General features: G+C 35.7%; 1 protein-coding gene across 1 annotated transcript in view; it reads right to left on the bottom strand.

The window, feature by feature from the left end:
• nell2b (neural EGFL like 2b) overlaps window positions 1-18,644 on the bottom strand; it is a gene marked incomplete at its 5' end in the record, with an annotated part of 43,921 nt that overhangs the window by 13,700 nt on the left and 11,577 nt on the right. Inside the window, 7 exons of the mRNA XM_081364511.1 lie at window positions 3,767-3,862; window positions 6,289-6,411; window positions 12,286-12,411; window positions 15,122-15,256; window positions 16,156-16,258; window positions 17,658-17,749; window positions 18,261-18,363. Of these exons, the coding sequence (XP_081220637.1) occupies window positions 3,767-3,862; window positions 6,289-6,411; window positions 12,286-12,411; window positions 15,122-15,256; window positions 16,156-16,258; window positions 17,658-17,749; window positions 18,261-18,363 (778 nt within the window). The remainder of the gene's footprint in view (window positions 1-3,766; window positions 3,863-6,288; window positions 6,412-12,285; window positions 12,412-15,121; window positions 15,257-16,155; window positions 16,259-17,657; window positions 17,750-18,260; window positions 18,364-18,644) is intronic.

An 18,644-nucleotide genomic window follows, 5' to 3' on the forward strand; every position in this document is an offset into this window, starting at 1 on the left:
GAACAGAGCATGTGTGAAGCATCTGAGCCAATCCAATGGATAATACATGGTGCCAGCTAGTCTTCTAAGAGGTAAGAGCTGAATATGAAAGAAAATGTGATTCTCTACAGCTTTCATGGGAAGATAAAAAGAGAGCGATTCTTATTCAGAAAGCATCTCTGCAGCAGGATATTTGATGGAGAAGATAATTCTGTGTCTTTGTGCTTCGGTTGATTACTCTCATTAAAGAACAGAATAAGAACAAAAACAATGCTCTTATCAAATAATTTCTCTATTTTACCAGGAGTACAATATCAACTGAACTAATGGATTGCTTTGTATTTACAAAACTGGCAGGGAGTCGCCATATGTGGTCATATGTGCCAACGTCAAGCTGGCACAGATAAAAATTGAAGAAGAGAGGCTTACTGACAAAGACGGAGAGTTTAATAATGCAGTTCTTTTAGTGGAGGGATAGGAGGTTTCAAAGGGATGAAGAACAGACTTTTCTTTGCCTCTTATGTTTGTTTGTGCAATATTTATCCTCTTTTGTGCCTTTGTCATAACATTATATTTCCCCTCAGAGAAAGAAAGAAAACATGAGGGAAAACCGTGAGGGATTACAGACGACTGAACACACAAAACAAGCATAAAGCGCATAATCTGTCCTCCATCACACAAATATTTATACACAAAAATGCCACAACATCATGAAAACCTCTCCAACATAAATGCATATGGTCCAAAAGTCAGAGCACACGAGAAAAATGTGGGTTTCGAAATTGAATTTGTTGTGAAATTAAAGAAAAAGTTTTAGGATTATGAGAAATGTAATAATAATAATAATAATAATTTAAAAAAGAAACTTTAATTAATTAACTTCATTAAGAATAAATGAATAAAAAAAAATATTAAATATTTTGTGATTTTGCAATAAATAAATAAATAAATAAAATATTGTTTTTCTTTTGATCATTTCTCACAAACAATGAATTAATTAATTAATGAATAAACAAGTAAATGTGGTCTTGTTTTTTTCTCTGTACAACATTTTAGTGGTTTTTTTTTGTTCTCTGATTTTTTCCTCTCTTTATTTAATTATTTCCTCTGTAATTTACAAACAAGCAATAAATAATAACATGTTATAATAATGTTCCATTTGTTTACATTAGTTATTAGTTAACATGAACTAACAATAAAAAATATTACTAGTTCATGTTAATTTCAACATTTACTAATATATTCTAAAATCAAAAGTTGTATCTGTTAATATTATTTAACAGACGAGCTAATATGAGCTAACAATAAACAGTTGACTAACATTTACAAAGATTAATAAATACTGTGACAAATGATTTGCTCATTGTTTGTTAATATCAGTTAATGCCTTAACCACTGTTAACTAATGGGACCTTATTGTAAAGTGTTACTAACTGGCTAACTAACTAAATAAAGCTAAAAAGAAATTAAGAAGACCTATAGGTTTTACCATGTTTATTAAGCTGTTTTCCAACTGCATGTAGTTATTTTCAGCTTTTACAATCCTTGTGGGGACATTTGGTATAATGTAGGCAAAACCTGACCCATGTAACATAGCTGTGAGTTTGTCTGTGTGTCAGCCAGTTCTCTCTCCAAGAACGGTGAGTCAGGCATTCAGCACACACAGTGTCTCGCAAACCACACCTCACTCTATCTTCTCTCTATCTCTCCACCAGCTGTCTCCCTTAGTCCCCATGCCTTCTCATTTCCTCTCTCCTCACTCCTCTTTTTCTCTTTCCCTTCATCATCCCTCTGTCACTCACACATAGGAGCGAGTGGGTGTTGGACCGGTTTGTAAAAAACCACCAGCAGATGCCCTGCTGGGTAACGTTGAGCAAAGGGTTCTGAGGTCTCTGCTTCTCTCTCTCTCTCTCACACACACATACACGCACACACACACACACACAAACACATACAAACACACACTGATCCCCAGAGCCATAAAAAAAGCTTCATGTCTATCTCTCTTCTTCTGTTCCAGAGTTCAGCGTCTCACTTGAAATCATACCTGCTAACAGAAGCCTGCACTGCAACAAAAAAGAAAAGAAAAAAAAGAAATCTTAATCAGTATTTTTGGCTTGTTTTGGAGTATTTTGAAACTTCCTTACAGCTAAAATATCTGAAATCAAACCTAAAATATTGTGCAATTTTTCATTCTCTAGTCTAGTTAATTAATCTAGCTCTAAGGAAGTTTCAAAATACTCAAAAATGATTAAGAATATATATATATATATATATATATATATATATATATATATATATATATATATATATATATATATATATATTTTTTTTTTTTTTTTTTTTTTGCAGTGTGTTCCCTTTCGGAATTTACAAGTTTGCACCCACTCAGGGAGAACTTGTCCTCAGCATGACATGACAAGTTCTCAGCATCAAGTAATTTTTCTGTCAACACTAAAAGCAAAATACTGCATGAATCCACAAAATCACAGCCCTTCAGAACATATTTAATGTTTAATATACAGCTATGAGTGGATGGGGCTAGTCAGTGCAGTGTGACAAAATACAAACAAAGCAACTGGCAAGACGTCTTGACGTGCGTCACTTGTCGTGGTTGATTAGGACACGAACTGAAATTACATGGAAGTGATGTGATCTAAATCTTGACGCTTTCATATCACATTTGTCGAGGGAAACAGGTTTCATCTATCTTCACAGTCAGACATACATATATTTAAAATGCAATGACATAAAGCTGACCACTGAATCTTGCTGATTGACATTACAATGAAAGAAGAGTACAAGAAGACTAAAGATAATTAGTTGTCATAACTTCACCATACTCACAAAATAATAATAAATGATTATTAAATTATATGTATTCATATAAATTATAAGTAAATGACAAGTATTTATTTTAAATTACAACTGAATTAATATTAATAAATTATATTAATATTTAACTTAAATTTGTTTAAATAAAAAAGTTAAGAATTTCACTAGCATTGGTATCGATTACTGAAAATATTATATTTAAGTTTTTATAACCATCATTATTATAATTTGTTAATTTATATTAATATTACAATGTTTATACATTTCAATATATTAACTTGAACTATAATTCAAATGTTATATATCCATTATTATTATTATTATTATATTAAGTATTTATATTATGTTTAAATAGAAAAACATAAAATATATAATTAAATATTATAAATATTAACATTTTTGTTAAAATTGTTATTGAGAATAAGAAACATTTCAACTACTAAAAATTTATAATAATGTGGTATTTTAATTATTATAAAATAGAAAACATGATTTTTATTTATTATACTCCATTATAATACAGAACTATATTGTAATATTATGCAATCAGCAAAATATAGAGAATAAGTTTAGCATGTACTTTAGATTATTATAGTGCAAGAATTATAAGACATTATTCATCAAAATCATAGCAAACATGCATATCTACAGTGTCATGAAAAATTGAACAGTCCACAGAGACACATCTTTGGCCATGTTCACATTCGTGGAAATCAACTGAGATAAATCTCACTTGCCTGGAAAATATAAAAAATAAATCACCTCTCCTCCGCCTTCTGAAGCTCAGAATATTTCTACCATCTCAGTCCATCACTATAATATGAAAACACTTGAGGGGCGACATCGCAGTATGTGAATATGTTGTACACTCTCATTTTTTTTTTTGTCGTTGCTCTTGCTCCCGTTGAAAGGTTACAGGAAATGTCCTTCCATTGGCCTAATTGCGTCTTACCTGTCTCACATCTCTTTCCAGTAAAGCCTTGCTGGCAGACGCAGGTGTCTGGATTGACGCAGGAACCTCCGTTGAGACACTGGCCCTCACAGAGCGCTGCACACATTTCAACACAACACAAGACATACATTTCAGCAGGGCTTCACCATACCAATGAAAAAGAGTCTCTGCAAACCAGAGGCTGAGCTAATGCATGTGTGCAGTGTAGCCATGCAAACAGCACTGATTTCCTAAGTAAATGCATTACTTAGTTACTTTTTATGGAAAGTAACGTGTTGTGTTATTTTTGCTTTACTTGTTGTCAATTGCAGGGCTGGGTTTGCTTGTTTGTTATTTGATGATAAAAAAAAAATCTATTTTTGGCAATGTAAAGGTCCTTTCCCTGCACCAAAAATGAAATGAATAAGCCCACACCGGTACAGTAGAGGTCAATAAATGGGAAAACTTACTAAAGTAACATTTTATTTGTAAATTTAAAAGTAATGCATTACTTTACTTGTTACTTAAAAAAGTAATCTGATTACTTAAATGAAGTTACAGTATGTGTTACCGCCAAAACTGCTTTGCTGTTAATAAAAAGTTAATAAAAAAAACTGGTACCTAAGTACTGTCTGACTGACATGGACAGTATATATAGAGAAAATGTATAATTTAAGTCATGCAGTGCAAATACAGTCTAATAGACCTGCCGCTTATCACTTTATTTGCTTTGCTTTGTTTAATTGAATAATTACTTTAGGAAAAACCTGTTTACATAATTGAGAAATAAACATAAATTCCTTTTAAATTTTAATTAATATTAATGTCAACAATTAATCTAAAAAAATATGAAAGGAAAACTACAAGAACTTTTAACATAATTTGTTCATAGTCTTTTTTTGTTTCTTTTATTCGCTGTTAATTTGTTTAGTTAAAACTGTTTACTTGAATAACTTGAAAAGCTTTAATTAAAAATCTGTTAATATTTATAATAATTAAAAAATAAACAATTTGCTTAGTGTATATATTTGTATTGTTTATTTGCTTGTAATTAGTTTTTTTGGTCTTTATTTTTTATTACCGATTACTTGAGTAATTACGTGAAAAACCTGTTTTATTAATTAAGAAGTACTTTGTTTTAATTACATTTGTTCATATTAAAATTAACATACACTCACCTAAAGGATTATTAGGAACACCATACTAATACTGTGTTTGACCCCCTTTCGCCTTCAGAATTGCCTTAATTCTACGTGGCATTGATTCAACAAGGTGCTGATAGCATTCTTTAGAAATGTTGGCCCATATTGATAGGATAGCATCTTGCAGTTGATGGAGATTTGTGGGATGCACATCTAGGGCACGAAGCTCCAGTTCCACCACATCCCAAAGATGCTCTATTGGGTTGAGATCTGGTGATCTGGTGATCTGGGAGCCATTTTAGTACAGTGAACTCATTGTCATGCTCAAGAAACCAATTTGAAATGATTCAAGCTTTGTGACATGGTGCATTATCCTCCTGGAAGTAGCCATCAGAGGATGGGTACATGGTGGTCAGAAAAGGATTGGACATGGTCAGAAACAATGCTCAGGTAGGCCGTGGCATTTAAACGATGCCCAATTGGCACTAAGGGGCCTAAAGTGTGCCAAGAAAACATCCCCCACACCATTACACCACCACCACCAGCCTGCCCAGTGGTAACAAGGCATGATGGATCCATGTTCTCATTCTGTTTACGCCAAATTCTGACTCTACCATCTGAATGTCTCAACATAAATCGAGACTCATCAGACCAGGCAACATTTTTCCAGTCTTCAACTGTCCAATTTTGGTGAGCTTGTGCAAATTGTAGCCTCTTTTTCCTATTTGTAGTGGAGATGAGTGGTACCTGGTGGGGTCTTCTGCTGTTGTAGCCCATCTGCCTCAAGGTTGTGCATGTTGTGGCTTCACAAATGCTTTGCTGCATACCTCGGTTGTAACAAGTGGTTATTTCAGTCAAAGTTGCTCTTCTATCAGCTTGAATCAGTTGGCCCATTCTCCTCTGACCTCTAGCATCAACAAGGCATTTTCGCCCACAGGACTGCCGCATACTGGATGTTTTTCCCTTTTCACACCATTCTTTGTAAACCCTAGAAATGGTTGTGCGTGAAAATCCCAGTAACTGAGCAGATTGTGAAATACTCGGACCGGCCCGTCTGGCACCAACAATCATGCAACGCTCAAAATTGCTTAAATCACCTTTCTTTCCCATTCTGACATTCAGTTTGGAGTTCAGGAGATTGTCTTGACCAGGACCACACCCCTAAATGCATTGAAGCAACTGCCATGTGATTGGTTGATTAGATAATTGCATTAATGAGAAATTGAACAGGTGTTCCTAATAATCCTTTAGGTGAGTGTATATTTAAATTAGCATGGCCTTATAAATGTTTTCATATAAATATTTATATAAACAATTACATTTGTTATTGGAAATTGTGTGGAAATTGAACATTTTTACTGTAATAATAGTATAGTGTGTACTTCAGATGTTTGCTCTTACCTACGCAGACGGTCCCGTTACCGATGTACCCTGGTTTACAGGAGCAACTGTGTCCGCCAACCGTATTGAAGCAAAGAGCGTTTTCATCACAGGTATTCAGTCCACGCACACACTCATCGTGCTCTGAAAACACAAGGGGAGTGTGCATCAGTCTGTTTTTGAACAATTTCCTCAAACTTTTTGCACGTTCTGCACTTTCCTTGCAGCTGTTTCTGTCGGAGGGAATACACTTCCATCTCAAAGATGAAAAACAGGCAGAAGGAGAGAGAAAGAGACAGAAAGAAAGAATAAAATCATTGAAAGGGGAAGGAGTCAGATGTGCATGAGCACGGTGTTTAGGGAATAACTGACACTGTTGTGCAAAAATAATATGCCACAGTCTTTGCCGGAGGTTGTTTGAGATTCTGTCAAATGCTGTCGCTATCTGGATAAAAGCAAAGGCTCAAAACCTTAAAAAATGCATATAGTTTATTATATTAAATAAATAAATAATATAATTTATACAATAATTTTCTATAACAAAACTCCCCAAACATAAACTATGGGCAGTTAGTCTTTAGGTTTTTCGGTTAGCTTGCTAACCCTAACCAAGAACGATAACTATAATGATAATATTAGCGTCCACACCAGCGCACAATATTGTGCTGTTTATTTTAAGAGCGCGCTAAAGTTTGACGTCTGCTGTTTTAAATGCTCACACTCTTTAAAGCAGGATGGATTCTGATTGGCTGGAAAAAATCATTCTGAAAGACACTCCAACGATATTGTTTCTCTGCGCCGTTATCGTTATAGTTATGGTGTGGATTATTCTTTTATATCTAGAATGATTTTTATCATTATCCCCGGCACGAACGGGCCTTCAGAATCTACCAGGCTGTTTTATGGTGCTGTTCAAGACTTCAATGTAAATGCTCTTTTTGTATAAATAATGCAGGCTCAAAATTAGCTTGCACTGTTCTATCCTTCCATCCTCATTACAGTTTGATGGGTTTTCTACAATATGCACAGTAAAATGGCAATTAAATGTTTCAAGTCAGACTGCAGTGAACAGGGACACTGGTAAAACTCTTCAGCGACTCTGACATGACTATACTGGACTAAAACACTGATTTATAATAAGGACAGCAAAGCAGTCCATTTATTGTTAAAGAACAGGGTTCAACAGTTCAGTAATAAAAATGAAAAATCTTTCTTGAATCTCGAATTGAACTTGATCATGAAACATTCAACAATCATTTGTTACAGTCTTGAAATGACCTCCAGGTGACCCCAGGCCTTTGCTAGGACTGCTTGAAATGCCAATGAAAGTTCCTCTGCTTCAGAGACTCATTAATTTCTGTTTGGGCCAAAATGTTCCCAAAGCAGACAAGAGTTAAGGAGAATCGGAGAGACTCTCAGAGTGAATTGTGAAATTACTCTGTAAAAAAACAACAACCTGATCTCACGGCAGTTCATATGACCACACTCGTACGAATTTGTACGATTTTTGCTGAATCGTGCATTTTTTACGACCTACCCCTGACCCCGCCCCTAAACCCAACCGTCACTGGGGTTTAGACTAATCGTACGAATCAGTCACATTTTACTCACTCGTACGAATTGGTCGTGAGATAGCGTTGAAAGAAAACAGTGGTGAAACTTCAGTGAACCTCATAAAAACAACACTGTCATTTTATTTAGCAAATATAAGACTGAACATCCATTGTTCATACATACTTTACATTACTGTTGTGGAGCTTAAATTGAACTGTAGTTTTTAATATGATTTTTCTTTTTCTCCTCATTGTAAGACCAAAAAGAAAAAACAAAACAATTTGGTCCAATACCAGCTCCATTGGCTTCCCCGATGCCATCCCTGTTTATCTCAAGCATTAATATTACGGTCATGCCAAGCAGCGTTTGACTGAGATGAATCCCTCACTGTGGACGTGTTTGTGTGGTCTGATTTCTCATCTGTGTTGACTCATCTGACTATGACAGCTAAAGTGACATCAATTATCCTCCTAATTATTCATTAACAAGGCTCTTCTCTCCTTCTCTCACACATATTCATTTAATTTCTAGCTTCCAGATGGGCAGATCTGTCAGCTACCACCAGGTGGAAAATAGAGAATGTTCTCTCTGCTTCTCGTAGTATGTCTGTCTGTCTGTCTGTCTGTCTGTCACTCACTCACTCACTCACTCACTCACTCACTCACTCACTCACTCACTCACTCACTCACTCACTCACTCACTCACTCACTCACTCACTCACTCACTCACTCACTCACTCACTCACTCACTCACTCACTCACTCACTCACTCACTCTCACTCACTCACTCACTCACTCACTCACTCACTCTCTCTCTCTCTCTCTCTCTCTCTCTCTCTCTCTCTCTCTCTCTCTCTCTTCTCTCTCTCTCTCTCTCTCTCTCTCTCTCTCTCTCTCTCTCTCTCTCTCTCTCTCTCTCTCTCTCTCTCTCTCTCTCTCTCTCTCTCTCTCTCTCTCCTCTCTCTCTCTATCTCTCTCTCTATCTATCTATCTATCTATCTATCTATCTACACCTCCTAAGAGTTTCCTTCTCTTCTGTTTTATCTCCCAAAATCCCAGTGTTTACACCTGTCTGGTGTCTTTTTCTTCACCACGTGTTACTTTTCATCTCCTCAAATTCCCCCCAGTGAAGTGAAATTGCTTAATCAACTTTAGTCATAAATCTTACAACACAGATCTTTAAATCGCACTCATTAAAATGTCATTAAATCATCTCATTAAAAAGCATTTTGACTGATGAATGATGTTGATTGGTTGGGTGTTTTATGCTGCGGTTCCTCATCAATGAACATCCCAGGATGCATTTACAGCTGAATTGAAAATCGTTCAACAACATAAATGCAGATCACATATTCAATCTGAACGCTCTGCTTCTTTTCAAAACCATATTCGTTCTGTGCCTCTTCTCAAGCATGCAACAAAATCGCTTTTGGAAGAGATGATTCTTGTTTTTGTGTTTGTACATAAAAGGGATGGTACATCCAAAAATTATAATCATTTTCTCATCCTCGTCTTTCAAAAACCTGTATGACTTAATTATTCTGTGGAAAACAAAAGTGGTCACCATCCACTTTCACTGTATGTACAGTAACAGAACAGCATGAACATACTTCAAAACATCTCCTTTTGTGTTCCATGAGCAAAGTCAAACGGATTTGGATGACATGAGGGTGAGTAAATGACGAATGTCGAGGTGAACTATCCCTTGAAAAATAGAAACTAAACGAAGGTGAAATCTCTCTGATCTTTGAAGAAACATTTACACTGACATCTCAGTCCATAAATGAGCTGATTGGGGACTAACATTCTTTTGAGCTTAACATCTGCTGACCGCTCAAGAGGAACTAATGAGGAATTGTGTGAGAGACACGTAAAGAAAGGAAAGAGGAACTCCACAATGTCCATTATCAATGCCATTTACTCTTTTTTATAACAACAAATGCTAACTAATAACTGGTACTGTTCATGTAACTGACAAAACCTCTTATCATGCCAACAAGTTTGTTCATTGCAGAGTAAAGGATGCAATTGGTAAATATCACTGAGCCGATCATGAAGGCAAGACAGAGCAATAATGAACAGATATGGAAACAGTGGAGCACAATTAAAATAATTACAGTCATTTAAATAACGTCTGATGTTTTAAATTAAAATAAGATCGGCTGATTAAAAGTGTTCTCGTTTTATATCAGGTAAAGTCTATTACAGCTTCAAATTAAATGAATTCCAGTTTCAGCTGACGTGACTGCAGCCTGCAGATTATCTCATAAAAACCCCACAGGCAAACTCTGTGTGACTGCACACATGAATAATTGAAAATAATAATGTTTTGCCATCAGAACGCCAGCCTCACTGAGACTCTAAGTCAGAACAGAAGCAGATGCACAGCTGTGAGCCAATCAACAACAGACGCACGGCTTTCAACCAATCATCAATGGGCTAGATATCCGGAGGGAAGAAAAAGAGATTAAATAGAGTTAAACTGATAACTGCTGTGAGTAATGATTTTATTAAATTGATATAAAAGAAGCAGGGTGTGCATTTAAATTAAAAGGCATCTCTCACCTGTACGTTTTGAGAAGAAGACACAAACTCAGAGGAACAAACCAAATCTGAATTCTATGATTCTAGAGTAGAGTTTTAGCCTTTGAAAGGTCACTGTGAAAACCAACACTTTCTATGACCAAAAAACACACGTTCTAGACAGGCAACATTATAACATTATAACTGACTCGACACCTCCAAATATGTTTGGGGCTCAAGTCTATTCAAATGATACAAGTAAGTTTCCTCATCAACCACTGAGTATGCAGGTTTGCTTGAAGAAAGCAATGAAACGCAAGCAATGCTGAAGCTTGTTCCATAGTGCGCTTGTGCTTTCACAATAATCAAGCCCTTTCCATTACAAAACAACAACATGCAGCATTAAAATGAGCAGAGGTCAGAGAACTTGATGGTGAGGTCGGTGTAATGCAGACTACTTGAAAATAATAGCAATAAATAATAACAATGCAGCTGGCCTTGATTACTCATGGATTTCAGCAGATAATCAGCAGAAAGAAAACAAATCTAGAATAGTTTCTAAAATAAAAGCTGAATTGTTGTTGGCCATGATGCTCCTTACAGCCCAGGTGCAGTTTTATTTATGCTTTTTTGTGTATTTATCGAGATAGAAACCTTCCCAGACTCTGTTGTAATTAATTGAGTTTTAAAGTAGGTCACAGAAGGACTAAGATTCGTGTAGCTGTTCCCTTGCACCGTGTTTCGCTTCCTTATCCTGTGCTCCTGAAGAGATTTAATTGCTTTTTTAAGTTAAAGATCAGGAACACGTACCATCTGTACTTTCCATCAGTGAAAACTTTCGCATATGCTGCCTTTCTTGAACTTTTTGTTTCATTCTTGTACTTCCTCTATTGCACTCATTGTTAAAACAATGTTAAACAATGCTTGATGCATATAACATGTATATGTAAACAATAATATTTTGTTGTGTCTGTATGTTGCCTGGAGATGTAATATATTTAGAATTCTAATTATTTATATATTAGTAATTAAATCAAACAACATTCCTTTATTTACTTATATTAAAATGTTAAAAATAGCACAAAAATAATGCTATTAAACTAACACTAAACACAACATAACAGAACCGGCTCCTACTGTAGATTAACAGGTATAACACAAAACAAAACAAAATAAAATAAAATAAAATAAAATAAAATAAAATAAAATAAAATAAAATAATAAAATAATATAAAATAAAATAAAATAAAATAAAATTAAATTAAATTAAATTAAATTAAATTAAATTAAATTAAATTAAATTAAATTAAATTAAATTAAATTAAATTAAATAAAATTAAATTAAATTAAATTAAATTAAATTAAATTAAATTAAATTAAATTAAATTAAATTAAATTAAATTAAATTAAATAAAATAAAATAAAATAAAATAAAATAAAATTAAATAAAATTAAATTAAATTAAATTAAATTAAATTAAATTAAATTAAATTAGTATAATAATTGATTTAAATAAATCAAGAAAGAAAGAAAGAAAGAAAGAAAGAAAGAAAGAAAGAAAGAAAGAAAGAAAGAAAGAAAGAAAGAAAGAAAGAAACTCAGGTGATTGTTTATATGATTTTTAAATTAAGTCTACTTATTCACAAATGTGAATCATATTTTTTAAAAGGTGAAAAAAGCAATAAAAAAAAATTCTGAGTGCAGTTCGCCAGAGCAAAAATGAAAATACCAGAAAATATGTTAAACGTACCTTATCAAATGATTTTATGGGGTCTTTAAAAACATTTTAATGACACATAAGCCATGGTGCTATTCTGATAGATTCAGGTTTGAATGCAGCCTGCATTCTCCCCAATAATTAATTAGATATCCCTGGCAAAAACAAAAATAAAAAACAACACACACACACACACACACACATTATAATGTTCTCTGTACTCACCTGTGCAGGAGTAATCATCAATACGGACGTAGCCGGTGTGACAGACACACATAAAGGATCCGGGTGTGTTCATACACATCGTGTTCTCCCTGCAGTAGTGTTTCCCCTCTGCACACTCATCGATATCTGCAAACCATAGCAGAACACAAGACACTCTGTACCATGACCTGAACAGAACACAGTTCTCAAAACATTTGGGAAGAAGCTTTGCCAAAAAAAACCCATTCACACTGCAGCTGTGATCAATTAACAGCATTTGTCAAGAGTGCTGGAAGATCCAGTCCTTACATTATGAGCGAATAACATTACTGTTCACACTGCTGCAGGAAACTGCTAAGACTGTAAAATAACAGGAACGCCAACACCATGTTTGAATGTTTCAAAGAATATTTAAGGGAAAGCACAAAAATGATGTAATTATTTAATCAAGCTTTTGTTGCCTCCATTTGACTTCCATGGAACCAAACAATTAAACAAACTTTTCATAGCTGCAGTTTAAGCATTTAAACTTTTTGTGCATCTTCCTGAAGGTTTGGCAGCATTGATGACAGAAAGGAGATAAATACATCTAAAGAGTTAAAGGTCTGAATAACTTTTGAAAATAATGTACAGTAATGTACTGTGTCTCAGTTCAGTTCTGCATTTACAAAACACAGAGCACTTCTAGACCTTTCACTTTCTGTCCCTTTCCTCCACCTCCTTCACTTTCTCAGCCTCCAGTTTTTACACTTTTCATAGAGACGCTCTTGTCCTTCAGTCCACCCACTCTCTCCTCCTCAAGAATACTTTATATAATCTTTCTTACATTTTTTTTCTTCTCAACCAACCAATCTACAAATTCTACAAAAAGCACAAAATCATGTTCTTAATCAGCATTTTGTCTCTTTCCCAGTACAAATATCCTTAAAACAAGATATATTTAATAAAGAAACAGTTGCTTGAGATAAAGTATTGTACTGAACTGATTTTTGTGACTTTTATGCTTATAATAAAAATTCATCCATCGAACTAACAAATCCATCAACCATATATCCATCCATCCATCCCACCCACCACTCCAACCCACCAACCGACCACACCATCAATCCATCCTTCCTTCCATCCATTCATCCATCCATCCATGCATCCACATCTCCATCATCCAACCAACCAGACCAACCAACCATCCATCCATCCATCCATCCCACCCACCACTCCAACCCACCAACCGACCAAACCATCAATCCATCCTTCCATCCATCCATCCATGCATCCATATATCCAACCAACCAAACCAACCATCCATCCATCCATCCATCCATCCCACCACCACTCCATACATCCATACATCCACCGCACCCACAACTCCAATCATTCATCCAACCAACCAACCAACCAACCAACCAACCAACCAACCAACCAACCATCCATCCATCCATCCATCATCCATCCATCATCCAACCTGTCAATCAACCAACTAAACCATCCATCCATGCACCCCAACTAACCAATCATCAATGCATCCATATATTCATCATCCAAACAACCAACCAAACCACCCATCCATCATCCATCCAACCAACCAACTGTCCATCCATCAATCATCCAAACAATAACCTGTCCATCCATCATCATTCAACCAACCAATCCTCCATGCATCCATACATCCATGCATCCATACATCATCCAACCAACCAACCAACCAACCATATAAAAATAAATAACTAGAAAAAAAAATAAATAGAAAGAATTCTCTGAAAACAAGAGATAGTATATTCTTTAAAAAAAAATCTTAATTACAAACACAGAGCATAGCAACCACTTTTGAGAAATAATAATTATAATATATAGCCTTTGTTTACCAGTTGCTTCAGCCATTGACTGATAAAGTCAAGCTTCTTTTTTAAGATAGCATTGCAGGGCAGCTGTAACCAAACTGTAAATCCATCAGAGCAATATGTTTGGCGTAACAGTAAATAGTGGAGGGAAATTCTCCAAAATCTTATCTGTCCCAATGTGTCTGCTGTGTGGGATTCAGAGCCTAAACTGAGGAGGAATAAAACTCTCTCATCACTTTTGTAATTGAAAATATAATGCCTTTTTCGGCCGCTTTTGTTCTAGAAGATATGAATCCCAAATTAATAATTTAACGTTTTTTTTCAGAGCCGCATTGGCACTGGTATTATCCATATGCCCGAGGCTGCTGCAAACTACAGAGTACAACAGTCCACGTAAACATGCTGAATTTCACCCAAACTAACAGACACAGTCTTTCATATAGAGGCATTATTTAAAGCTGATGTGTGTAATTTCAATGTCGAAACACTTTTGTTATATACAGTATATACATATACATATATATATATATATATATATATTATTATTGATTGTCTATGCCGGAGGTGTCCTACTGTGAATCACAGTGACAAAGGTCACATTAAGACAAAGCAAGTTGTTCAATTATGGTAAAAAAAAAAAAAATAGTCATTAGTCTTTTGTGTGGAAATAAATATCCATCACATACTCGCTGGGCTGCCGTGTATGTTTAGACAAGGGTACATCCTATTAAAAGCCAGTGAGCCACAGGAATCCCCCTTCACATCTGTACACACACTCGCACAGCATGAACTCCAGGGTTTAAAATGCATTAATTACAGCTGTAAGGATAATAGTGGTGCTGAAATATTCATTCAGCGAGACACTAAGTAATCACCAGTCAACAGCTTTTATCGGCAACTCCTCCTTCTGTGATTGCAGGCAATTTAGTGATTTGTGAAAACCCTGTTATTTGCTTTTACAAAACAGAAATTTTAAGCAAGCAAATCTGTGGCAGGTTTGTCTGTGGGAGTTTGAATACCTTGGCAGTAGGCGCTGTCGTCCCTGAGCGCATGATATCCCTCTTTACAACTGCAGCAAGCTCCTGCCTCTAGGTTAATGCAGTCCGAATTCTCCACACAATTGCGGTTGTGCCCATCAGCACAGAAATCATGCCCTGGGAGTGAGATAAAGTAGAAGTGCTATGCAATGCCTAAAATCTGACATTTATAATTGATGGATTATAAATGACACTTTTCCCTCCCGTGTTGACACATTTTCAGCTCATACTAATAGATGAAAAACTATACAGTACATTCAGTTGGGGTGGATTTATTGTTCACCTACTCCTTGGTAAATGGCATTACATAGCATGTTGGGACGTTTTGGGACATCGCCTGTGGTGTGACAGGCTATATACACCATCTTAAACCATTTTAAACAGCATTATGCTAATTATTTTATAATTGTTAATAAATTACTTCTTAATGGGGTTTTAATTGGTCTTTTTACTTGTTTTCCAACAAACATCCTTAAAATCAGTTTACTAAGCCTATTAAGCCTTGTTTTAATAGATTGTATCTTAAATGTAACTGTACATTCGTCTCTTACACATTGAAAACAAGTAAAGAAAAACGATATCTTATGCAGTGTTGCTTGTCAAATAAATTGATTAGATATTTTAACTTGAAAATTTGAGAAAATAATTAAAATATTAGAAAGAATACATAGACTATTTGTACTTTAAAAAAATAATTTTTCACACCACAAGATTCTTTAAAAAAAATTGTTACTTCAGTGTACACTGTGGCTCGATATGTGAACTATGAGAGGTGCGGTAAAGTCAAGCATTACCTGCCCTTTGAAGCATCACTGTTACAATGGGGTGTTATGTGTGTGTGTGGTTATACGTGTGAAGACTGGAATAGATGTTTGCTGTCATGCACAGTCATGGTTTGGTGTTGAGCACAAATCTAGTTTGTGTGCACAGTGTCAAAGGTGGCTGCCCTTAATATGACTCCAATCAGTGGAGTGTAGAAGGTGTGTGTTGCTTCTGCGTGTGTGAGTGTGTCGCACCTCTGCACACTTTGCAGCAGCGGTCTGTGAGTGTGATCTGCTCTGACTCTGGGCAGTTCAGCTCTGGACAAGTAGTCATCTCAACCCTACGCATGCTTCGATCCTGCAAACACACAAACAAGAGTTTATTCAATTAATCTTGCAAGTCAAACATTCAGGTTAAAATGCTAGCTGCTAGTTAAGATGCTAGTTTCTGAGAACGATAGCTTTTTCTAAGCTGGTTCAAGCAACAAACCAACTTCCAAGATCATCCAGATGATTTCTGGAACATGACCAACCAGCTTGACCAGTTTGGACGAGCTCAGACATAATTCAAATTCTGCCTGAATTCAAATGCTGCTTAGAATTAAAATTTATAACCAGGCTCAGAAAAATAGTCTAATTCTGCCTTGAATTCAAACTCACAAACAGCCGCAGACAGAATTCAAATTCAGATTCTGCCTAGAATTCAAATTCATAATTAGACCCAGACAGAATTCAAATTCAGATTCAAATTCTGCCTGAAATTCAAATATATAACCGTGCCCAAACAGAATTCAAATTCATAATTAGACCCAGTCCCAGACAGAATTCAAATTCAGATTGAAATTCTGCCTGTAATTCAAATATATAACCAGACCCAGATAGAATTCAAATTCAGATTCAAAAGCTGCTTGGAATTCAAATTCTTAACCAGGCTCAGACATAATTCAAATTCTGCCTGAATTCAAATGCTGCTTAGAATTAAAATTCATAGCCAGGCTCAGAAAAATAGTCTAATTCTGCCTTGAATTCAAACTCACAAACAGACGCAGACAGAATTCAAATTCAGATTCTGCCTAGAATTCAAATTCATAATTAGACCCAGACAGAATTCAAATTCAGATTCAAATTCTGCCTGAAATTCAAATATATAACCAGGCCCAAACAGAATTCAAATTCATAATTAGACCCAGACAGAATTCAAATTCTGCCTGTAATTCAAATATATAACCAGACCCAGATAGAATTCAAATTCAGATTCAAAAGCTTCTTGGAATTCAAATTCTTAACCAGGCTCAGACAGAATTCAAATTCTGCCTGGAATTCCAATTCCTAACCATACCTAGAAAAAAAAAAAAAAATCTAATTCTCCCTGGAATTCCAATTTATAACCAGAACCAGATCGACTTCAAATTCTGCTTGGAATTCAAATTCATAATCAAACCCAGACCCAGACAGAATTCACATGCTGCTTGGCATTCCAATTCATAACCAGGCCCAGGTAGAATCAGCGCCAGCAGAACTCAGATTTCCACAGAATTCAAATTCCCATCATTCATGTCATCCACCCATTGTGTGTTTATTTATGACGTATTATGATTGATCATGCTTTCATCTACAAATAAGAGTGCAGTTCTCGCAGCTCCAATTAACACATCCGCACAATTCAAAAAGGAGTGCAGAAGATTGCAGAAGGGTCAGATTCTGGTTTGGGCCTGCTGAAAACCTTTCGACCATTGGCCTGCAGTTACACTACTCACCCTGCATTCAAACAGCAGACAGTTTCCCTCAGAGTCATGTACGCTCTTACGATCACCTTCCACGTACACTCTTCCTCTGAACAGACACACAGCTAAAGACAGAAAGATATAAAGAGAAAAAAAAGAAGAAAACAAGGAACACTCAAGAAATTAAGAGGATAGAGACAAAACAAAGCGCTTTAGAGCGCAAACCAGTAAAGCATTGATTGAACTAGCATGTTAGATTAAGCCAACCAGAACGCAGTGTTAAATAAAGCCCTGGTCATCAGTCAAACTGCTATTAGCTTCTGCACATTAGCTCTGCTCACTCAAACACAACATGCTGCACACTGGCCTTGAATTATTAATGATACCAGAGAATGTGTGTGACAGCGTTGTGTGTGTGTTGACATTCAAATTTGTGGCAGCGGTAACCTAGCAACACAGGGATGTGGTCAGTTTGTCATCAAGACCAGAGAATGATTATATAAAAGATTTTGGGTGGAAAAAGATAGAGATAAAGGAGCAAGCATGAGACAAAGGGTGAGAGAGGAAAAGTTGTTAAATATATGCAGCTCTATAGATGCGTGGCCTCATTTTGTGTGTGTGAGTGTGTGTACTCACGCTGGCACTCTTTACAGCATTCTCCAGGCATGTAGATTGGAGCTGTATCAGGAGGGCACTGAGGGGGTGGGCAGAAAATACTCTCACACTCCACTGTACCATTCTGCAGGTGGAACACACACACCATCATCATCCTCCTCCTCCTCATCATCATCGTCAATAAAACAGCTTCACAATCACATGATTCAGCAAAATAAGCAAACAGAATCAGACATTTCATGAATGATGCAGGCAACTTAGACTAAAACAAATCCCAACAAATAGTCGTGCGTTACAACACTGACAACTACAAAACAGCTAGACTTGCCAAACTTCTGTACTATGGCTTCAAAACTTATGTACAATGTACAATGATTTAAGGATGTGTGGATATTTAATTCTGTG

This window comes from Scardinius erythrophthalmus (genome assembly GCF_964197995.2).
Source record: "Scardinius erythrophthalmus genome assembly, chromosome: 4".
In the NCBI taxonomy this organism is placed as follows: Eukaryota; Metazoa; Chordata; class Actinopteri; order Cypriniformes; family Leuciscidae; genus Scardinius; species Scardinius erythrophthalmus.